Source organism: Dermacentor andersoni, chromosome 4 (genome assembly GCF_023375885.2).
Source record: "Dermacentor andersoni chromosome 4, qqDerAnde1_hic_scaffold, whole genome shotgun sequence".
Lineage (NCBI taxonomy): Eukaryota > Metazoa > Arthropoda > Arachnida > Ixodida > Ixodidae > Dermacentor > Dermacentor andersoni.
In genome coordinates this window covers 153,121,661-153,146,591 of record NC_092817.1, presented here as the reverse complement: position 1 = coordinate 153,146,591, position 24,931 = coordinate 153,121,661, and the positions used below count along the sequence as shown (strand labels likewise).

Sequence of the window (24,931 nt, the reverse complement as noted above, 5' to 3'; positions counted from 1 at the left end):
TCTCCTAACCCTGTGCCTTCCCCCTCCTCTAGCGTGTGCTTGATCACGTTAACGCATGCCCACTTCTTCTCCAATGCCTTTGCGCTGAAGGAATCGTCAGCTCTTGTGTTCCTCTGAGCGCTTTAAGCTGCTGCCCACCCCAGGGTCTCCGTAAGTAGTTACGAGACAAATGGAGCAGCAGTGTTTCCTGCATACTGCATACCAGCATGTGTGCTTCGATGGCACTTTTGCCACTGAAACTTTTCTTGTGGAAGAGCGCTTGCAAATAACCTTTTCCTCAGCTGACATTTCTATAGTTTCTTTGCTATATTGACCAGCCATACATGCTACAAGTATACGCTTGAAATGGCCAAAAACTTTGCTAAATTGAAACTGTGTTACGAAATTACTTCGTAAAAGCGCGGAAAAAAAATACACTATTTTTAATGGAACTAAAATAAGGAAATCAAAATAGTTCATTACATCATGAATTTCGTTAAATTTAGGTTTGTTATATTGAGGTTTGACCCTATTGCAAGCATTAAGCCTGCAGACCACAACACTGCTCTTATGGCGTGAAGGTGCAATTTGGAATTGGGATGCGCACTGCATTGGCAGAAGGTGCAACTGCGAGTTTCACCCTAAATGTGTGGCAGCATGTGAAGCCCACAAAAAGAGACTACTGCAACAGCAATTAAAAGCTTTAAACTAGGTTTACTGTGTCCGTCTGTCTGTCCATCCGTTCGTACATCCATTCTTTCCATTGCACCATCTCTGATATGCCATCTCATACTCAGTTTCATTCTTGCAATATGGTACAGAAAAAAACAACTTCATCCACTATCACCAACACTTTACCTTTGACAGCTTCCAAATAAACAGTTTTAGTTGGGTGTCTGCAGCAGTTTCCGTACGCAGGAGCACGCATCGTCTCTTGCATGCGCCCGCAGCTTTGCAAAAGCTGCATAGTGTCCGCTGCGGGCTGTGCAACGTTTGCGGGACGTTCTCGTGTGTCCTCGCGTGTCCATGAGAGCCCATTTTTTTATATTGCTCTGGCCGAAGTTATGATTCCGGCTTGTGGCAGCTGATATTGGCTACACTGTTTCAGGAGCTGGCATACTGCGGCGCTGAGTAGCACACTACTGGCTCCTGCGTGTGCAGGTAAGCAGACGCCCAACTAAAACTGCCCAATGAAGTGTCTTCAACAAGTAGACCTTTTTTCATATTTTTTTTTTCCGGGTCACTGAAAGTAAAACTGCAAGTAACTATGCTAAACTTATCAGAGGAAAAAAAAAAGTATTTTTCAGCCCTTTTAAGATTCAAAGGTTTACAAGGTTTTAAAAATGTAGGACGAGGAGTGTTGTTCGCTGTAGGCAGACACCTTGCAAAAGCTGCCTGCTCTGCCATAGCATCCCTTATTAAATACCAATAAGGCCCCGGAACCTCGCTGCAGCAGGACTTTAGCCACATAATCCTAGCCATTACACTGCTTGGACGCAGGGACCACATTATCGATCCCTCCTGGACTTTATTAGATCTTCAAATCTTCTTTCATTCATTTAATAATCCCTTATTCGCCCGCATCCCATACCCCCGATGTCCTGAGGCATTAACCCTCGCAATAAAAAAAATGCAGTATAGCCTGAAGAATGTGCACCATCCACTCGCAAGCCATTCATCCCACCTTGCCCTGTTGAGTCAGCCACAAGGCTCATCATTCACACTCCAGCTCAGTGTTGCGGAGGTATTTCAGGGGGAGCCGAAACACCTCCCTTCTATATAACCAACGTCCTCTTGGAGACAAGATGACGCACTTGCATGCAGGACTATTCTACGCTTGAACCAATCTATTAAAGCCTCATGTTCTGTAACAAATTCAGGACACTCTAAAATATGAAAATGGCTGTTCGGATATTCAAGGGGTTTCAGGACCACGACGAAGCCTAGGGCCAGAAAAATTAGGGAAAAGTTCAATAGCTTTAGGGAACAAGCCTCAGCCCTTTAATCTGACTGCGAGCAACTCACCTTCTCGAACTCAAGGTTGATGGGGCGCACAAACTTGGCGGTGACATAGTTCGCCGCCTCGCGGCCAAGCTCCATGGCCTTCTCGAGCGTGTCGGTGCCGAACCGGATCATGACAGAGTCAGTGTCGCCGTAGATGACCTTGGCGTCGTGCTCGTAGCCGTTGGCCCGCGTGTACCGGGCCTCCACTTCCTGCTTGGTCTTCTCAATCATGGTGCGGCCGAATGCAGTGACACTCTGTGACCGAGACGGAGGCATGGAATGCTCAGTGCCAAACTCACAGTCAGTATGGCATGCCTTTCTCCTGAAGAACAACTGCTATGAGATTTCACATTGAATGAACTGGTTATAACACGAATAAGTACAGTAGAACCTCGTTCATATGTTTTGGAAAAAAAATACGAGAAAGAACGTACTAACCGGGGTAACGTCCGATCCGAAGTAAATAAAAAGTTTGACAGACTCAGCCATTGTTGACATCTACATAATATGAAGTGTCGTGTGGATCATTGCAGCATGAGACGCTGACACGCATCGAACTGGAGGTGCTTTGGTGGCCCAAGATGCGTTTTGTTGTTTTCCTATTGCGTGGTGCTTTAAGAGGGCGACAGGAAACCGAAACGAAATCGAGCTCTTGGGCGACACTGGATGCCACCAAAGCGAAATGTGATGCCCAAATCGCGCCGCCTGAAGCAGGGAATGGCGGCCTGTTTGGATTACCACCCACTAAAAGTATGCAGTACACTACCAATGGCACTACGCGCCCCGCGCGGTAAGACAGACAGGTAAAGATGCTTATCGCAATAGGATTGGCGGTGATAGCTGCAAATGCCGCGTGCAACGACCCCAGAGAAGATTTGCTGGCACCAAAATAAGAAACAGAGTGCGCACCGGCGTTTTCAAGCTAGATGGGTGGGCGAGTATTGCGGTGAAGCCGCTGTAGCGAGCAGCTACATACTGTTTTCGATCGCACGCCCCTCCCGCATTTTCCTATTTACATGAGATCTAGCAACCGGAAAACGTATTGTACGATTACAGTTTGGCGACGCGCTGAATGTCGGTGCCGAAAAGTCATGTTTTCCGGGAATGTAGGAACCAGTAAAAACTCTATTGGGTCACTTTTTGGGTTCTCTATTGCAAACGTTGGCATTGGGAAAATATACATAACGGGAATGTATCAACGAGGTCTTACTGTATACGCTATTGAAGCAATCTTGGCAAAGCTACAGGGCTGTAATTGTCCAATTTTCTTGTTCACAGCTTTCTGAGCATACAGCTCAGGCACCTGGTAGTTAGTGGATGTGATGCAAATCTCAGAACATGACTTCCGAGATTTTCATTGCACAGCGAGAGCCAACTGATCACGGATATCATTTGCAGGTGGCATGCTGGTCTCAGTTTTCAGGGTTCTGCATTGTTTCTGGCAAGTGTTAATGGTGGAATTTCGTTAAGTTTTGGAGTAAAAAACATCCACCTCTGCTAGCTTCTTGTGATGCATCCCTTCATGTCTCAAACAAAATAGCTTGCAGTTAGGCTGCACTATATTCATGCTACCTGAAACTAGCCTTTTTACAAGGTCGAAATTTTGTTGCAGTTTGTTTTAAAGTACCCATTTTTCTGAGAATCATTCTTTCCAGTTTCAACAGGTCAAAATTTATGTTACAGCAGGAGAAGGAAATAAGAGGCACTGAAGGTGAAAATTATGCACAGTGAAGTAAAAAAAAAAAAAAAAAAATTCTAGCACAAGTTGCGAGAACACTAGTGGGCAAAAATAACAAAAGTTTTAACTTTAAGACTTCATCGCCTGCTCGCTCCCTATGCACACAAGAAAACACAATGAGCATCTTTGCTAGCAGTGTAGCTAGACTGCTTTATTCAATATTGCCGAAGTATAGTCTGAACTTGAGTGGTGCTGTACATTACTATGTCCAATTACATTGTGTTCATGAGCTTTTGCATTTCTGGTAAGCCAAAACTGTGAACCAAAGAGCTCCGTTCACGTGTCTAGATACAAGAAATAAAAGAATTCCATACGCAGTTGATGAATTATGCATCAATCCACTCAATGGTCATGCTTAACCCAGTTGGCAAAGAAGAAAACCAACCTGCACAAAATCGCAACTGCCCCCTCCCTCCACTCCCCCTCATGTCATTCCTTATATATAGCAGGGTCCTTGAGGGATTTGCGAACAAGTGAAGTGACTACAGGTGTTCACTGGGGGGCCATGCACATGCTGTTAGAAGAACAGAGGACATGGGTCTTGCTCACAAAGCTTGGGCTACCCCAAGGACAAATAGTTCAAGAACCTTCAGAGAAATGAAGTAAACAGAGTAAAAATTATTTTCTTGCAACTTCGCCAAAGTTCAAAGGACCAACAGCAGTTGGAGTGAGATGGACCAAGTGTTGCTGGTTTGAGACTACGAATAAACATGGGAAACATTGGGGACCTTGCAGACTCACCTTGGAGATGGCAAGGCAGGGCAGCTTTCCGACCTGCGCACCCGTGAAGCCATAAACAGAGTTGGCGCTGATCTTCAGAGCAAGCTGACGGCCGTCAAGCACCTTCTTGCGGAATGGATCCGTCTCATTCTTCAGGTCGGTCTTGGCCCTGGACAGTCAATGGAAACAATGCCCCTCTGGCTGACTGTTAATTTATTCAATGTTGCTACATGTGCATTGTTTTAATTTTCGTTCGTAACCGCTTTCACCAAAATTAACCCTGTTATCCCATTAATGAGGTCATTGATCTTGCATAAAATGCGCCTGCTTGTGAATTTTATCCCTTTATTAGCAAGACAAGACCGTCCTAACCAGATTTCATGATCACATTGCATGCTGTAGTATGAAGTGGTATCAAAAAGTTGTGACACTGGTTCTGTTATGAAGAAAGTACAGTATAAGCTCGTTAATTCAAATCCAAGGGGGCCAGAAATTTATATGAATAAAACAGAGTTTGAACTAAGGAGAACCCCTTTAAATATGGTGCCCGATCTTTTGCACAGTACAGCGCGCAAAACCAAAACTCTCACTGGGCTCACATTGAAAAAGCCCTACCTCTCTTCCATCAGCACGCAACATGTGCCGGTATCATTCTACAAGGTGCCATCCTGTACTTGCCTTTTGCGAGCGCTGAGTAGGTCCTCAAGAATCTCGGGCAGGAGTCCCTTACGGACGGAGGCCTTGACAAAGTGGTCGCCCGATGGAGTGCGGATAAACTGGTCTGGCTTGAGCTGCTCCCTTTGGCGGTTGTCCAGCACAGTCGTGTAGCACAGGTTGTGCGCCATCATGATGGACGGATACAGGGATGAGAAGTCGAGCGTTGCAATGGGCACGCTGTAGAAACCCTTGGCCGGTTCGATGACCGTGGCACCCTCGAAGTCCTCGCCGGCCTCCGAGTGCACCAACGGCATGATCAGGCCTTGCTCGGCAGCCTGTGGTGCACAATAGCATGAGGATTGACCGTAACGTCAAAGCAAGTTTTTGTCTACAGTCAAACACATAAAAAAACTTCATTTAACAAAATTTTCTGCCATTTCGAGCACGTACGTGCAGCTCGTATGGTTGGCAAATCTGGCAAAAAGGTACAAAAATGTCGGCTGAGGCAAAAGTTATTTGCAAGCGTCCTTCTGCATAAAAACTTCGAGCAGCAAAAACACTGTCAAAGTGGGTGTGCCGGGACGCAGTGTGCAGGAAACATCACTGTGACATTTGTTGCATTGATAAACAACTTGTGGAGGCCGCAAGGCACACGGTAGCTTGAAGCGCTCGGACAAACACTTGAGCCGAAGATTCTTTCAGCACAGAGGCGTTGGGGAGAGGGTAAAGGCACAGTAATGTGACAAAGCACACGCTAAGAGAGGGAAGAGGAGACGGGGAGGCAAGGGTAGAAGCATAGACGCACATGCTAGGAGGACAGGGCAGTAAGCGCACATCTCTTGCCCACCCCTGGCAAGCGCATTTCCTCCTCTACCCTTGCCATGGCTATGACATGGCTGCCCATACATGGGCCAGCTGCCGTACTTGGTAATATGCTGCAAGTTCGCATGTTGAGTGTTGGCAGTCGCGTTATATCAAGTATCCGAGACACGGTGCGAAAGGTTAGCTCGCATTGTGATTGAGAGTGCTTGTGGTCATCGATTGAGATTTGTTCATGTTTCCCTGAACGCGCGACACCAATAAAACAATGAACCTTACTTCGTGTAGTTGTCTCTTTGCCATCGCCTCCAATGCTCCGACTTTTTGGCGAAACTGACTTCATATTTTTTATTTTCTGCTCACGATGAATATTTCGATCGTTTTACACGTTCGTTGTTAATTTTAGCAAAACGTATCATACAATCACAGAGTGACGATACACAGTAAAACCTCGATAATTCGAGCTCTGTTAATTTGAAGAATTTGAGCGGTCCCATAATTCTCACAGCAAATTCTACCAGATAAATTGAATAGCCCGTGTGGCCCTATCCAGATAATTCGTAGTTTCCAGCCGGCAGCGACGTGCGACTCTTTGGCTAGGGCACTACGTACAGTCGCCGACTGATTTTCCGGACCTCGCGAGGTCCGAGAAACAGACCAAAAAGCTCGTTCAGCTAAAAAAATAACACTTATTAGGCATAGAGCGGCTTACAAAAATCTTTATTAATGCTCTGCCTCATACTAGGCTTGGAGATGATAGTGGTTTTCCAAAAACAAATTAACCAGTAAAGAAAGAAGTATGACTGCCCTGGGTATTTTTTATTTTTTTTTTTGCATTTTCTATCGCGAACGTTGGCGCCGGGAAATAGTACGAAACAGGATCACATATAGGAAGTTATACTGTATTTAGGGCTGAATTCATTAAGAATTCCCAAAAGCCCCCCCTCTCTCTCTCTTTTTTCATACAATTTGGCCAGTGCTCATTTTCATGAACCATATCCCCCATTGTCGCTATGGTGTAGCACTGCTGAGCCCGAGGTCCTTGGTTAAAATCTTAGCCACAACAGCTACGTTCTGATGGGGGGAAGACTGCAGAAACACACACACTACTATGCTTTGGGTGCACAACTATGCAACTCTCACAGTTAGTCAGAATTAATCCATACTCTGCCACCAAGACATCTCTGATGGCTCACGTTGTTTGGAATATTAAAGCTAATCAACCAAAGAATTAATTTAAACATCCAATCAATCAGCCCATCGTCTAATCAATAATTCAATCACTGATTCAATAAATCACACAAGACCTTCTATCATTCAATTAACCAATCAAGCAGGCAAGTAAACAATCTGTCATTCAATCAACCAATCATTTGCTCAATCACTGACTCAAATCAATTAACAATTTTGTCAATCAATAGTGCAGCTGATCACTGAATTGCTCACTCAATCGGTTCTCGTATGCCACATGTGTTCACACGAGCATTTGAAAAGACCGCTGACCTTTCTAAGGAGCTGAGAGATGACCTTGATCTGCTGACCCCGGGACAGCAGGTAGGTCATAGGCACCCCCGTGACACGGGCCATCTCCATGTAGTTGATGACGCTCATGAGCTTGTCCAGTAGACGCAGTGGGAGCATGGCGTCCTTCAAGCAGTAGACAGCCAGGCGACGACGCGTCTGGTCTGTGCCATTCTGCACAAACAAAAGATAAAACAGAAATGACTGAAATGCAGAGCAGTCGCAGCGAAGGAGGTCTGCTGCAGAGATTAGTATGAGCTCACAGAGAAGACAGGCCCGCCTGATCCAAAAGGGTGGGTGCTGGCCATTTTTCATCACGTGTGGCAGTCTTGACATGCGAGCCACTCGCACAGACAACAGGCAAGCACAGGAGAGGAAGGAAGCAAAGAAGTCATTAACTATAAACAAACATTCATTATCTCATATGTTAAATCTTTTGAAACTTTAGTGTTATATTCTTTTGGCATACACCTGAAGGCAGGATTTGTGTTTTAAGAGTATGGGTTTAAGAGTATGGGTTTAAGAGTAAGAGTTTTAAGTGTATGGCTACAGTATGGCTACCTCGTCCATACATTCTGAAAAAAAAAAAAAAAAAAAAACTGAGAAAGAATGTGCTAATCCGGAAAACGTATGACCAGAGGTCGCTAAAAAAGTTGGCAGAATCAGAGCTGTAGTTGACATCTAACTAACACAAAGCACTGTGTGAATCGTTGCACGAGTCATTGCAGCACAAGATGCCGACGTGCATCAAGTTGGTGGACCTATGGACCACATAAGGACCAAAATCTAGTGGCATGAATTAGCGAACAGAGGTAACCGATATGCTAGCTGCCATTAACATGAAGAAATAGAGCTAGGCTGGCCATGTAATGCACAGAGCAAATAACCGGTTGTCTGTTAGAGTTACGGAATGGCTGCCCAGAGAAGGGAAGCGTAATCGGAGACGGCAGAGAACTAGGTGATGTGATGAAATTAGGAAATTTTCAGGCATAAGATTATGTCAGCTGACGCAAGACAGGGGTAACCGGAGATCACTAGGAGAGGCCTTCGTCCTGAAACAAAAGTCATCATCATCATCAGCCTGGTTATGCCCACTGCAGGGCAAAGGCCTCTCCCATACTTCTCCAACTACCCCGGTCATGTACTAATTGTGGCCATGTTGTCCCTGCAAACTTCTTAATCTCATCCGCCCACTTAACTTTCTGCCGCCCTCTACTACGCTTTCCTTCCCTTGGAATCCATTCCGTAACTCTTAATGACCATCGGTTATCTTCCCTCCTCATTACGTGTCCTGCCCATGCCCATTTCTTTTTCTTGATTTCAACTAAGATATCATTAACTCGCATTTGTTCCCTCACCCAATCTGCTCTTTTCTTATCCCTTAACGTTACACCTATCATTCTTCTTTCCATAGCTCGTTGCGTCGTCCTGTAATGTAATGTAGGCTAATGACGACGATTACAGTGTTGGCGATGATGATTACAGGTGCCGGAACCTGCTGGCAAAGAACAAAGGGGTACAACAACAGCAGACGAAAAGAAACCTGCGATTCTCCAGATGTACATACAATGCCATAGCTCTGGACAGAGAATAATAAACTGATTGTATGTACATGCACCCCCTCCGAGTCTCCTGTGCAACTGGCACTGTGGATGCTATCTTGAGTAATACAACTACAGTCAAATCCCGATAATTTGAACTCGAAGGGGCCCGAAAACTTCTTTGAATTAAAACAAGGACCTGTTCTCGAAGCATTCGTGCACCACAACACGATGCACGAACAGCGCGTTGCCCTACCAGCTTCGCCCTACTATCTTCGCCCTACCATCTGCTAGCCGCTTGGTTAGCTCAGATGGTAGAGCGGCTGCCCTGGAAAGGCGGTGGCCCCGGGTTCGAGTCCCGGACTAGGACGAATTTTTCTTCAACTGCGAGGCTTTTCTTTCGAGGAACTCGTATGGGTTTCCTTTGTAGCATTTGCTACGAACGGGTGGATGTCTGATTTTCCCTTTATTAATTACGTCTCTCCACCTTGCAGGTTTCCGCTGAACTATTATGTCGCTGTCATTTCCTAAGTGTCATTTCCCAATAATTATTTTTTTTGTTTTTTTTAATATTTCTCTAGGCTTTTAACTTGCACAACAACATCCATGTTTTTGGTTCTGTTCTATTACCAAGTCCAACCCCGCCAACTTATCTCACACTTTCATTTTCATTGGAATAGCTTTTGGGTCCCGTTACCTCGAAGTTGCCCATTACAGCTTCTTTGGCACGACTTTTACAACAATACTACTGAGAACATCAAACTTAGAAGTTCAGCTTTGTGGTACTAGTAACAAACAAGGTTTAAAAAAATATATGCTTGCAGTAGCATCCTTTACTGCTACAGTGGTGCTTTGTGGCTATTATGACTTTGAAGGAACATTTAGACAAGTTCTGCACAGCTTGGTTGCACAAGGTAGGTTAGTTTTGCAGCACACACTGGATGGATATGCAAGCTGAAAGAACCTAGAAGTCATTCATGTTTGAAGGGTATTGTGAAAACGCACACAGGATGATGCTTATAAGTACTGTAAGTGATACTACCATAAAAACACAAGAGGAGTCAGTGGCTCTCTCAATGAGTGTGGAAGTGCGCTCACCTGAAGATCTGTGATGATGCTGTGCTGGACGTCTTCCTTCTGCTCCTGCAGGAAGTGGTAACTGACTGCATTGAGCGTGTACGACCTCAGCTTGTAGTCACGCAGCAGCACCTGGTGAACACAACAGAACACAGACAGAACAAGAGCTTATTCACACCGCACAATCCAAAGGCGACACATCTCAGATTCAATCAAGTGCGGTTAGTCAGAGAAACACGTTTTTACATGTACAATCTCGGACTTTTGATGCATGCTCAGCAAGCTCAAGCAATTCTTGTAAGGCCGCGCTCACACGAGCTATTAACAAAGGTTGCGCAGTCGAGCAAAATTGGCAACCAAGCAACTCTAAGCGACCAATGTTTACACCAGCATATGCAACCTGCCAGTCACCATCTGGCCACCCAGAAACGTAGTCTATACCTTCATACCGCACATGCTTGCGTCCAGCTGCTTTTCGCTTATGTTACTCCATCAGTTAATTTGATGAGAAGTGCATAACAAGTGCCTTGAAATGCACAATGGCATCAACTGTGAGAACATAGTCTCCGAGAAAGAAAAAGAAAAAGCCGCACTGCCATCACCATGTAAAGATTAGCGCCTACGTATTCTGACACCTTGCTCTTAAGCACTGCTGACTAGTTCAGTGCCTTTGCAATTTCAGTCACCGAGCTGACAAATAGAGCATCGAGCAACCAACCTGAAATTTTCTTGTCAGATTCATGCCATGACATTGGTTGTATTTCACGTATGCAATCACAGCTGCACTAAGCAATTGCCACGCAAAGCACAATCCAGCCGTTAAAAACGCTTCAAAATCAAACTTCGCTGGTCCACGTCACACTGTATTTCACCATCATTCAATAACAATTTTCCCAAAGGCTCCTGCTTCCAAACTGTTAAATAATCTTAAAAACTACAGCTTTATGCTTGGGTGTTTCCAGCAATTGATCTGGCTGAGATTCGGAGGGCTGCCAAATCTATGGTGTGAATGTGACCACAGTTATGCTGTAGAAGATGTATTAGAACGCATCAAAAGTTAGTTGCATAATTCTCCCCACCAATATTCTGCACACCATTGACAGACACATTTACCTCAATGTTTATACTGAGTAAGAATGACTGCCTGTTGTATTATTTTCTGCACAAAAAGAAGTTGACAACAGCCCAGAGTTCAACTTATAGAAACTTAATTTTCTGCTGGTGTAGCTGCATAGACAACCACAATGAACTAGTCAAAAATTTATGCAAATTTTCAGAACTCATACATCATCATATAAACTGCGCTCTTTCTGAATGCACATTTAAAAGCAAATCTGCGAAAATATGGCAATGCGCCAAGCTGAAAAATTTCTGGTGTCTAACTATTTTACCAAAAATATGCATTACACTGCATACAAAAACAAGCGAAGACAGCAAAGCAATTTAGTGTAATAGTACAGACCTCAATATATCGAACACGGATATTTCGAATTATTGCATATATCGAACACCTTTTTTATATCACCTGGAAAATTGCATGCATTTTTTATTTTTTATTTCGAACGGGGTCGGCCGTAAAATGGATATATCGAACTCCACCCCCCCAAGACCATGTGCGCTCTGTTGACAGGCGGTGAGCTTTCCCGCAACACCCTCGAAGATAGTGGTGACGTGATGGGTGTTCTCGATTGCTTCCGCACTATAGCTGCACACATCGATTGTGCCGAGGGTACTATTTGAACGTGGCAGCGTACACTTGAGGCGGCTTGGCTAGTTTGACATGAACAACGTATTGCATTTGCCGCACTGACTCCTCCTCGGTGCAGCGCTCTGCACCTGCCGCAGCTCATTAGAAGTGGTGGTTGCATCGCTCACTGGGCTCACTCATAGACACTTTCGCAGATGGCACTTTGCTACTTTGTTATTGACAGTGTTTCAAAATGCTTCGATTGACGGACGTGGAGATTGCAGCAGAAGTAGCAGCCAAATGAAGAAGCTGCCGAGGTTGATCCCGCAAGCGCTGATGTTGCCCCGCTCCCGACTTCAACTGAGGATGTAGCTGCTTTGGCCATTCTAAGCCACTACCGCGGCGCAATAGAGGGCACCAGCCTATCGCTTATGGATCGTTTAGACTATGTTGAAGACTCCGTGTTTAAGCATGCGGCTGCCAGTAAGAAGCAGGCTACACTGCTGCAGTAGTTTCAGCCAAATAAATAAATACTTTGTGTGAAGCTTCAAGTGAGTACTTACTGCGTCACGATTGAGGCGTGATCGGGGATCATTGTTTGGAGCATGCGTTCGGTTACGCCGCACGCAATTCACCTAGACTGCGCCGACTTCGCGCGGCGCAACCAAAAGCGCACTCCGAACAACGATCATCGCGCCCTTAGTTCATTGATTCATTTGCAGAAGTTTTTGACGTGTTCTTTACGTGATTTTATAGATAGAATTCTGGCTATATATCAAACTATTTCGCGATCACTGCGCTGTTCGATATTCGAAGTTTGACTATTTCTGAACAAACAGGGTCTAAATACATAACAATAATATTAAGTCTGTGATGTCACATACAGGTCAGTGGCATTGCAGCAAGGGTGTGCAATTCAGGGACAAAGATTAAGGCCTCCCTCGCCCCCCCCCCCCTTTCGCCTTCTCTAGTATACTAAAAATTGTAACCAGAAATGCACCTAGAGCTTAAAATGAATAATCAAGCAATTCAAAAAAACTTGTGCAGAGCCCACACACTGTGGGAATCAAGGTTACGCGAAGCATATTACGGGCACCTAGCTATCTAGCATAGTTTCACGTTCCGCAAAGCGAAACTAGATGGCTCAACCTGTTTGCGTAAATTGAATGTGTGTGTCATGAACGTATGTCTGTGACGACAGCAGCACAGCAATAACCAGGCTGAAGAGGACCGTATGGCAGCAACGCCATACCTTCTACGCCGGCCGTTTGATGCGAGCTTAAACCTTGGCAATTGTTGATTTCTACATAGGTAGTGGACGAGGATTAAAAAAGAAAAAAATAACGGCATAGATGGGGATGTCATCAGTGACTACGAGTAGTGCAGTCATATGTACCGACGGTTATGTCATGTGGCTTACGTAAAACGACGATGACATTTGTACTCTGACGGAGGCACGATAAAACATGATTAACTTAAGCTATCATATAGTTGGTACAACGTTGCACAATTTCTACGTAGCGTCCTATGTGAAAAGTACTGAGGAAAGTGGGCTGGTCCCGGAGACAGTGCATGGCACCTCAGAGAGGAAGCTCTCAAAAAGAAAGAAGCCAAGGAAGTGGCACGGGTCACACGCGTCGAACATTTAAAAGAGCTGGCTGGCGTTGGAACGAGAGAACTATGCAGGCAATTGTGGCCTAATGGTTAGAGCACCGGGCTGCTGTGCTCGATGGCAGGTGCTTGATTCCACCGTTGGTCACACATTATTTCAATTTTATTAAAGCGAGGCAAGACACTTACCTACCTACCTATCTACTTACCACCATGTGCCAAGAATGAGGCAAAGGACACTTTGCATTAAAACATGGCGCATCTCTTTGTCATCCTACTTACGTCCACTGCCGGGCAAAGGGTTCTTTTAGCAATCTCCAGTTAGACTTCTCTTGCACCACCAAACTCCATCCAGAGAATGAAAGTTTCGTAACTTCATCAAGCCACCCACTTCTCTACCGCCATTGACACTGTTTCACTTTCACAGGCACCTAATATGTAGCTCTCGTAGACGAGCAGTTATACAGTCGAACCCGGATATATCAAACCCGCATATTTCGAATTATTGGCTATATAGAACACACAGATTACGCCCTTGAAAATACGATGTAAAAGTATAGGACAATTGCGTAGTATATCGAATTCCATTTTTCGTCGGACATTCTATATATCGAACGCCGCAACGCGCCCCTGGAAGGTGCGCTTTTCCCAAATACATTCGTGTCCGGTCCTCGGGGGAAAAAATTTCCGCAGGGTCAGTCAGCAGGTTCCTCCTCTGCGCATGCGCGGCCGTCGCCTAGCGACGGAGACGCAGAGCCTTTCCCCCGTTCTTGCGCCCCACCGGCGCGAGCTCTCTCGCTCCTCCTCTACCGCCGGGGAGTGCATTGGGCAAGGCCATTGGAGCTCAGCGAAGAGAGTGCGCGGCATGGAGACGCGGCGACGTTTCCCAAGCCACGCTTCCTGGGGGAAGGAAGAGAGAGCGAGGGGTCGGCATGGTGGCTCATGGGCAATCTTTTTCCCCGCTCTCTTCTTTCTTTTCCCTTTGTCGTTCCATCGCAGCCCCGTTGACTGCCACTCGAACAGGCTTCGCTCGGACTGCTCCATCTGCGCATCGCGCATTTTCTTGTGCGTACCAGTGTTTCAACGTGCCGTGTGTAGCGTGTATGATTGCGGTCATCTGAGAGCTATGACATCCGCGGACATAAAAAAAGAGGAAGAATCTGGACTTTGCAGGAAAGCTTGAGGTAATCCGGCGTGTCGAGAACGGAGAAAAGAAGTCCTCCGTGGCAGACGCATTCGGCATTCCGCGGAGTACTTTAAGTATGTTGTTAAAAAACAAGGACATCAAGCTTAAAGCAGGTGAGGAAAGTCGCTCGGGAGCGTGTCGTGTGCGCCCTGCTGCTTTTGACAAAGTGGAGAAGGCACTCTATCTGTGGTTTCTTGAAATCCGAGCGAAAAACATTGCCGTGGATGGCCCGATGTTAATCGAAAAGGTCAAATGGTTTGCTACGGGTCTTGGCGAAAAGAACTTTTGCGGTGGCACTGGGTGGCTGCAACGGTTTAAAAACTGCCCCGTCATTGTAGGAAAGGCCATTTCAGGTGAAAGTGGGGGTGTCAGCAGCCAGGAGATGCAGCAGTGGCTTTCTGAAGAGTGGCCGAAGATCACTGAGAAGTTTTCGCCTGCAGAAATCATCAATGCAGACGAAACTGGTCTGTTTTGGCAAATGCTGCCGAATAAGACACTCGCTCTTCGTGGAACCTCATGTCACGGCGGTAAAATGAGCAAAGTGTGTGTGTTGGTGCTGCTTGCAGCCAACATGAACGGCTCGTGCAAGCTACAGCCATTCGTGATCGGGAAGAGCAAGTCACTGCGCTGCTTCAAGAACTGTAAACAGCTTCCCATCCGCTACGGCTGTAATAAGAAGACCTGGATGACACGTCAACTTTTTGTTGAATGGTTGCAGGCTTGGGATGCTGAGTTGGGCAAGTCGGGCCGCCGAGTTTGCCTTCTGGTAGACAACTGTTCGGCCCATCAAACGACTTGCAAGCTGCAGCACATCGAACTGTAGTTTCTCCCGTCGAACACCACAGCGGGACTGCAGCCCCTCGACCAAGGTATCATAAAGGCATTCAAGGTAAGCTATCGGAAGCGACTCATTCAACGGCTCCTCGTAAACCTCCGCATGGGAACCGATCTCAAGATTGACCTGCTCGGCGCGATCCAGATTATTACCGGCGCTTGGGGCGACGTGAAGCAGGTCACAGTAGCCAACTGTTTCAGCAAGGCAGGCCTTGAAGTGGCCGGAGATGAATGTCCGGAAGCTTTAGATGACGATGAGTGCTTGGAGGACACGTTTCGCGACTTGTTCAATTTTCCCGTCGCCGTCCCGTCCGAAGTGACTGTTCATGACTTAATTAACTCTGACAGCGAAGTTCAAGCAGTAGCCGACCGCGCTGATGAGGACATTGTGGCCGGAATAGCTGGCGTTCAAGACGGTGATTCCAGCGACGACGAGGGCAACTGTGTTTTCGAAGAAACGCGTCCGTGCATAGCCACTGAACTGGCGTCAGCGTTCAGCCTGATTCGGCGCTGTTGCGGCGAAGTGGAAGGCACTGGGCTCTCGCACCTGGACAGTCTCGAGAAGATTGAGACTAGTGTTTTCAACTTCATTTCCCAGAGGCAAAAGCAGCCCAAAATTAGCGATTTTTTTTCCGTGAAATAAAGTGTTTTCATATTCTGTGCACATGCTATGTGATTCGCGGCTGTTCCAATCGGTAAGCCACAATTTTTTGTGATCGCGAGTGCTTTTTTGGCCTATATTTGTATATCGAATTTTCGCTATATCGAACTATTTTCTGATCCACGTCGAATTCGATATATCCGGGTTCGACTGTATGCCCTACCCATTACATGGCCTACCCAAATCCATCTGTCTCTCTTAATGTCAACAAGATCGGCTACCTGCTCTCTACATGACACTGCCATCCCCCCATTTCTTAATGTTACACTTATCGTTTTGTTGTCTGTATCCCTCATTGCATGATCCTTAGCTTCCTTTCTATTCGGTGTCCATCTAACAGCATGCAGCAGTGCTACTGTGATACAATTTTAACGGCAACCATGTAAAAGAAAAACACTGCAGAGGGGCTCACCTGCAGGAGGTCAAACTGGACACGGCCCTCGATGGTGACCACCTTGTTCTCTCGGCGGCCCATCTGCTTGGACTGCATGATGGCGTCCTTGAGCAGTGTCTTGCAGTTGCGGATGCGCCCCAGGAATGGGAACAGGTCTACCCGCAGCTGCTTGGCCCGGTTCATCAGGTAGGGAAAGTCGAAGTTTTGGATGTTGTAGCCCGTGATCACATCCGGGTCGACTTCGCGCAAGAAGTCCGACCATTTCTGCACGAAAAAGGAGACACGTACCTCATTTTTGCTCGTGTAACTTGCACAAAAACGTATTAACAATGAATAACAACGAAATATTAACAATGAAGCTGTGGTGGATACTATACAGTTAAATCTTGATATAGAGGTCGCAAATGGACATTTTACTTCACTATATCAAAATTTTGCTATAATGAATTTCAACTTTTTAGACAAAGTATCATCACCAACTAATCCTTTCTTTTTTTACACTGAAGGGGCATGTTAAAGAATGTCCGAATAATCGTGCAGTCTGAAAAAAAGAATTTCAATCCCCAAAACAAAAATAACTGTTAAACTTGAGCGCTGGCGACCACTTTTGCAATTTGATACCCCACCGACAAAGTCTTTTTCACAGCAGCCGTATGTCAGGCGGAAATTTGAAAAAATGAAATCAAAGTCCAACGCACTGTGGTGATCGGCGTAAGGGAAGCTTTTGCATCCATTCCTCCACTGTGGCTTGCCAACATAATCTCGGGCCTCACCCAGAATGACAAGACACCAAACCGAAATGCTGCTCTTCACAGAGTTCGAGGAATGAAGCATAAAAACCCATTGGAGGCTGCAAGAGAAGTCTGCTTTAAGATCGCATGGAAGCGAGGCGACAACCTGAGTTACGGCAACTTTGTTCATGGCCGTAACATTCTCGGTTTTGAAACATCGCGCGTGCTTCCTTTCCGAAAAATTGAGCAAGGGATGGGAGAGAGGCGCGCGGAGATGGCTAGAAAATGAGCGCATGGCGGCTGTTGGAGCAGCGGCCCATCATGCAGCGACTCAAATTTCTCGTTCTCTCTCTCTCTTTTTTTTTTATTTTCAAGGATTTCACATTTCACTACCTTTCGGCTCGAACACCCAACAGCGAAACTTCATCGTTATAACCACTAATGCGGCATCAGGGCATTGTAGCAAGCGGGCTATTTCACCATGGAAAACATACAAAAGTTGATGGTGCAGCAGCTTCTCATTGTTATAACCAATGTATTGTTAAAACCGGTACCTTTACAAGTGGGTTCTACTGTATCGAACTAGGGGGCCTCCTGCCAGTGCCATAAAACTGTTTAAATGCCGCAAACATGGTATTCAGGAGAGTCGCTGTGTGAAAGAATGCTTCGAAGCATGCCACAAGCATATCAGGGGTATGAAAGCGAGATCATATTGAGTTGGCATTCTTAACCATGCTGAGAAATAATTATAGGCACAGGCAGAAAATGCAGGCACAAAATACTGTTTACTATGCCTAGTTTTGTTCTGAGAAAATACATTTCTTCCTTGCTTCTTTCTCTGCCAGAAATAACTACCGTATATACTCACACAATGAACATGCATTTTAGAGCGCAGCTCTTGGGTGTTCATTCCTGCGTAGAGTGTCAGCGTCTTCAAGCAAACAAACAGCGAAGGATGAAAGAGTGAATGCAGAGGAGAATGGTGCAGCGGAATCATGAGGCGGAAAGCAGAGGAAGAGAGTTGGCGAAAGCTTGGGAACAAAAGCAGAGTACCGTGCAAGATGGGCTCTACGGCGGCGGCGACCGCTACAAGATGGCGCCAGAGTAACACACTGCTGTCTGTTCACCAATGATGCCATCGATAAGGCATGCTGCGAGTGCATCCACCGATACAATATATGGAAACAAAGCACTGCACGAGCGGAGGTCTGTATGCGGCAGCAGCTGCAAATCACACCTACACGTCACCCAAGCGCTGCCTCTCGCGATCTTCTGATTACAGTGAAATCTCAATATAACGAATCATGCAGTACCACCGAAAATCGTTCGTTATTTTGAGAGGTCGTTGTAGTGAAAGCCCCAAAATGAACCAATCTGCCCATCAACCCATCAGTTCATAAGGTGCCACTGTTTCAGCTATACATCAAAACGTCGTTGTTTGCTCTCGGCCCACGCTGTTGCTATTTTCCCTAGATCCCGCCACCATGCACCACCGAAGCACTGTATAATAAGAGTGACATGCTTAAATCAGAGGCTAACACTGAGAAAAATGACAAAATAGAAGCTCCATGACACCTCTAAAGTGCAATGTTTCTTGTTGTTTGTTTGTCTTTAACATTCCTTGCTGTGGTAACTGCAACTGTCCCATTCAAGGCATCACCTGAACTATTCCAAAGCACAAGTACGTGTTAATGACACTGTCCGGAAAGTGCAAAGCGAGACCGTGTGGCATCCCCATGAGCACGGAGGTTACATTTCTCCACGCCCGTAGCTAGTACGGCTGCTGAAAGAAGCACGAAAGAAAGAGGCGTGCGCAGAAATAAGGGTGAAAGAAGGAAGAGACGCACCTTCATTGCCAGGCGACTCTTGCCCGAGCAGAGCATGCGCTCGCAAAACTTGATGCATCATCACCTCTGCATGAGATTAAGCAAAAATTCTCTCCCACATTTTTTTACTAAGCGCCATCTCAGGTTTTCCAAACCCATTTGCCACAGTGTCCGCTTTCTGCGCCTTGTTGTGTGCTAGCCTACTGTTTCAGCTACCGTGAAGGATAGGCAGAAATCTAAGAATCCCAAGATTGTGGAATATTAGTTTGTAGCATTAGTCTGCAGGGGATATTTAAAGAGTTCGTTAATCTGAAAAGCTTGTTTATATAGTGTTCATAGTAACGAGGTTTCACTGTAGCGAGGCAGTCACAACACACTTTGCTCCGTTTGCAACATGCCGCACGCGACAGATTGTCTGCACCAGCCAATATATCGAGAAATGAAAACACGTATAGGGCTGCACTCAAATTTCACGTGAGGGAGTATCATGATCGTCAGTGAATTTTTTTTTCCAGAAAGACTGAAGCAAAGTTGGGGGGTGCATTTATTATTTGAAGTAAACTGTATGGGAACCTTTTCAAAACAACAAAAATTGGAACCTAAGACAGCAATTATTTGAAACACGCATCCGATAACTCACCTTTGCAGTAAAAATACACGTACACTACTTTATTGCACTTCACTTTGCATGCTCGTGGCCCCTTCCAGCCGTCTGCCGTTATTGCAAGCATGCCGTCGAAGCACTGCTTTTCAGTACCCGTTTTCAGAACCACGCCAAGCACGCTGTGTGCGCTTCTTTCCTCGACCATCCTGCTTATAGTCATGTCAAAGTTTATCAGTGTCTGATCAGAACTTCTATTTTGTGCGCAGATAGACTCTCTGTCCTGCAGCAGGCATATAACTCAACTTACAGGCCCCTTTAAAGGGTCCCTGAACCACCCCTCGGGTTTGGTGAAATAACATAGTCCGCGGGTAGCATACGCTGTTGTGAACATCTCAGCCAAGTTATGCTGCCTTACGTGGTCCGTGGAGCTCGCAGGCAGAGCGCGAAGTCACCTTTTTTTCAAACACTCTCGTTTCAAAAACCTCATGATCCTCGCTCTTTTCTGTGTGCTCTATTTCGTCACAAAGCACACTCCAATACGCGGCTGCTATTGGTTGCTGCACTCGGCTACACCACGGTCGCCACGAGGTGCCACCACGAGTCTAGTGGCTAAACGCACTGCGGCTCTCTGAGGATAGCCGCGTTTGGCTAACGTTTAGCGCGGCATAGGCACGAAATGGGAAATTTGAACTGTGCGCCACGGTGGCGTCTCCGCCGTAGCCTTCACAGTGCAAGGCATTGAAGGAGGAAGGGGAGCACAGCTGAGGCCGTGTTAGATTGCCGATAACTCCGCTTCTGCTGAACGCATGGAAGTACTTTTTGTGGCTAAGTTGTTCTGAAATAGCCTACCTTCACTTCAAATGTCTTTCTCCACTTCGATAAAAAGTAGTTCAGGACCCCTTTAACACAGCGAAACCAGAGAGGCAGAAAAGCAATCAATTGACATGACGAATTCGGCACTACGCCTGACTCTTCTGCAACTGGACTCTCCCATGCACTTGACTCTCCTGCACCACATGGCCAGGCATCGTGCGCACTTTCTCCCCAGTGAGGTCAAAGTTGCTGTTGCAGAGAGCGGTTGCACGTTTTTTGCTCTCCCAAGTCTCCGAGGTACCTTTCCATCGACAGTGGTGGCGAGCATGAGGTAAGGACAGGATGAGCGTTATCGCAATTGCTCTTTCCATCAGATCTCGAGCAACCGTGACAATGCGCAGCCTGTTCTTATTGCATTCTTTCCGCCAGTGTTCTCTCATCATGTGCCATCAGCTCCTCCGTAATGAAACCCATTGCCCCTGCCGGTGTGCCGCCATGGCATGTTTGCCGCTAGCCTGGATGTGCAGTCGACATAAGTTAGCTACGGAATATTGTCTACGTTCTTGGAGTTTGTCACGTGGTATTAAGCATTTCCAACACTGTGATGGGCAGTGAGATTAAGTGCGCTTGCTCTAAACATGTCTGTGAGAACAAAAGATTCTAGTTCCTGCAAATAACTACAGCGCAGCCGTTCCATCGTGGGACTGCACAGGAGCAAGTTGGGAGTGCATTTATTATGCAAGTGCATTCATTACGCAAGTACATAGAGGTAATCCGTATAACGAACGCCTCACAAAAGTTATTTCAGTTCATTATCAACAAGCTTGGAGCATACAGTGGAATCTCGTGGATATGATCCTCTCGGGAACGGGAAAATAAAATGTATCATTCGAAAATCGTATTATCCAACACAAGCTCCAAAAAGTATTAAAATAGGTCTACTCGGCGACCAACTCCATAGCAAAGGTTCATGTGGCGTTGAGTAATACTGCTCCACATAAAGCAGCAAAACTCGATGCCACGTGAACAACAGCCACTGCACTTTTTTTCTGCAATGTTCAACTACCTCGTCTGTTTGTGCTGAAGTTTTTTTTTCAATGCCCAAAAAGGTTCTGGAATTTAAAAAATAAGCCATTGCTTCCTCACTCAACTGAGCAGCGGCGCAATGCCAGTCAGTGTAGCCACACTGCCACAGCAGCGTTTCACTGCCAGCGACACGCTGCGTGCGTTTTTTTTTCCTGGGTAACTGGGGCTTAATACATTGTTCGTGGGTCGTTGGAATGTTATTTAAGCCAGTACACTGGAATATAAAGCTATGAGCTTTAAAAATATCAGTAAAAGCCCACTTCTGCAGTCGTATGATCTAATTTCAGGTGAAAACACAATCACAATAACTGTACGAGAACACATTGCTCCTATGGGGGACGCTGGCTGGAAAAAGAATGTATTATCCTGAAAAAGGCATTCAGCAGAATCGTATCACTGAGATTCCACTGTATCTAAATATATTTAGAGCATAAGCTTGTTCCAATATCATTGCACTTGACTGTACTGTATGTACAGACGGAGGGGGACAAAAGGGCTAACAGGCCACCCGAAGTTTCCACCCACCTGCAGCAGGTCCTGCTCCCGCTGGTAGCAAAGGACCTCGCAGCCCGCGATGGGTGCACAGGTGTTGAGGGTGAAGACGTTCCGAATGAACGGGTCCTTCTCGCCCTGGCGCACCACCATGTTGGCGATCTGGATGACACTGTCCTTCTCCGGCTCTGGGAATATGCCTGTATTCCAGGTATCAGGAAGACCACATCTCAATGCTAACTCAACTCTTTCTGCGATGGCATTGTGAATACAGAAAAGTATGAGGAGAACAGAAGGACTTGATTTTTAAAAGAGAGCGTTTCTTTGACTACCCCACACCACTTTGGTCTGTCTACCTGGCCTCGACGAGATAACCACATAAAAAAGGATTATTAAAATGTAGCTCTTCATGAGAAGTTGAACCTGTGCCAGCAGCATGGTACGCGGGAGCTATCCTTGGCGTCACGCCACCAGTTCAGAAGGAGCATGGAATACGTGCGACAGTAGAGCGAATAAGCACCGCCGCTGTCAAGCTGTCACGAGAGCCAGGCCACTTGAATGACAGGAGAGCAGGGGTACCAGCTAAGAACGTAGAACAAAGCCTCTAGCACGAGGTTAGCTTCATATGCAAAACATGTTGCTGCCTTACATTGACATGATGGAAGCGCATCGCCAAGGGTAGCAAACAAGACCGAAACTAAGCCGATGATACACAACTTTCTTCAAATGGTTCAATCCAGCACAAGTTAAGCAATGCAATATCTTTCCATCTTAATCACTCTCCCGGGCAGTGTTCTGGGCCAATGCTAAAGGCGGTTATATTTAGTTACCCTCAAGTATAAATTGAAACACAAAATGAGTGACTTTGTAACTCATATCAGTGGCCCTTTGACAAAATGCAAGGCAGAAAACAATGAAAAATGACAAAACTTAGGTTTCCATTTGTATATAGGAACTGCAAACATACTTTTAGCATGTCAAGTGCAATGACATCATTGGTTTCGCCACACTTTCAGAGTGAAGAAAGACATGAAGGCCAGAAGATTTCCACAATACATTCTATGTACTCAGAAATCAACATAGACAGAAATACTTCTGTCAATTCAACTCGGGTTAAGTCAATTTGAAATAAAGATCCCGGCTCCCGGCTGGCACTCATACATTTCTATGGGCTCAAACCATCATCAGTTTGGCCCTAAATTTGGCCTTCGCCGGATAATTCAAACTTCACTGGTCAATACTCAAGCGCCCTATTCCAGTGGTGACCTTAATAGCAACCCCTTTAGTGGCAGCGTCTGTCTTGGCAGAACTTAGGAGACAGTTAATCCTTCGAACAGATCAAAAAATGACAAGAAAAAGAAATAACTCCTTTGCCGAAAACACCTATTTTTGTCCTGCTCTAGGAATATTTTCAAGCAAAAATGGTAGTTTACAATGAATGATTACAGTCATCCCAATTCTAACGCACACCTTCCTTTTAATTGGTTTGAAAATTGCCTGCCTGGTGCAATCAGATATGAAACCAAACCGCGTCTGTGACATCTGCAACAGCATACCATCAGAGCCAGCCCAGCCAGCATCGTCGTCATCTTGTGTCATTGCCATTGCCACCACAAGATGGCGACAACAGTACCTAATTCTTACAGAATGTGAAAACGGCGTTGCGTCATTTTCGGTCTTTGATTACGAAAGTCCGTTTAAAAGATGAGTTATTTTGCATGATAAGCTAGCGACAAGTCATGTCATGCTTTTTCCCTTCAGGATAATTGTATGTGTCACCGGACAAACTAGTGAAATCATTAGTCTAGGCCACCATCCCGTTTGTGATTGTTGCAGAGTTGTTTGATAAGTGAAGAATATTAAATGCACAGTAAACTGTGTGGAGGAGATCTTGTGGTTCACACACAGCAATTAAGTGCTGTCTGAGGGTCATGACAAGGGACAGTAGGTGGAAATAAATTTCTATACTGTTTTCTTCTTTAAGAACATAGAAAGTCGGTGTGCATTTGATTTGGGGATATGATAAAATGAGGAGCATACTGCCAAACGAACCAGCTATGCTTTCGCAGTTTTTTCTACCTCTTATTTGACATGTCTAATAATTCGGTCAATTTCGGCAGTCCCATTAAGGTGAAATTAACGGAAATCGACTGCACACACACACACACACACACACACACACACACACACACACACACACACACACACACACACACACACACACACACACACACACACACACACACACACACATATTTTAAGAGGGGTAGGGGCGTGTGAATACCAAATAGATTTCAAATCAAATATCGAATTGAATCAAGAAAAGAAAGCTGCAAACCAAATCGAATTTTGAATATCAGAAAATTTTTCGCAAAATTTAATGGTTACAAATTTTAGGTAAGTATGACGCTGCACACGCTCAGGAATCTCCTAGCATTGCAGAACAAGAATGTTGTAAGCTATCGGTAACTTAGGCACATAGAAATCAAGACGTACAATAAGGTAAACTCTTATTAGAGGGAACACCAAATTCGTATGCCAGCACTGACTACAGCTCAGTTCTAGTATACATGAAAGCCGGGAAAATATTTTTTTATCAATATAATTTTTGTTGAATAGAATCAGGTGCTCTTTTTCTTCCTCTGGAACTAATGAATTAATGATGTTCTGTTGTACTGAATACCAATGAGGTTCTCAGTATAAGAGCGAACCTGTGTTTTGCAGCAATCTATTATTTATTGCATACCTAGCTTTTTATCCAGTTTTTCTCCAAAATACCGAAGGGCAACACCACCTTTACGGCTGTTGCGTTATCGTAATGCAACAGATGAAAGGACTGCGCATCACATGATTCGATCGCCACTCCCACATAGCCGGCCCCAACAGCAAAGAGCAGGCACCATCTGCGTCATTTCATTATCCGGTTCAGCGCGATTTGCCACCTACCTGT

At 45.6% G+C, this 24,931-nt stretch overlaps 1 protein-coding gene across 1 annotated transcript in view; it reads right to left on the bottom strand.

Moving 5' to 3' along the window:
• The window catches only part of PolD1 (DNA polymerase delta 1, catalytic subunit), an 84,735-nt gene that overhangs the window by 24,194 nt on the left and 35,610 nt on the right, over nucleotides 1-24,931 (bottom strand). The window contains exons 7-13 of the mRNA XM_050185069.3: nucleotides 22,015-22,181; nucleotides 16,448-16,693; nucleotides 10,078-10,188; nucleotides 7,421-7,612; nucleotides 5,120-5,433; nucleotides 4,463-4,610; nucleotides 2,005-2,238 (exon numbers count right to left, since the gene is read on the bottom strand). Of these exons, the coding sequence (XP_050041026.2) occupies nucleotides 2,005-2,238; nucleotides 4,463-4,610; nucleotides 5,120-5,433; nucleotides 7,421-7,612; nucleotides 10,078-10,188; nucleotides 16,448-16,693; nucleotides 22,015-22,181 (1,412 nt within the window). The remainder of the gene's footprint in view (nucleotides 1-2,004; nucleotides 2,239-4,462; nucleotides 4,611-5,119; nucleotides 5,434-7,420; nucleotides 7,613-10,077; nucleotides 10,189-16,447; nucleotides 16,694-22,014; nucleotides 22,182-24,931) is intronic.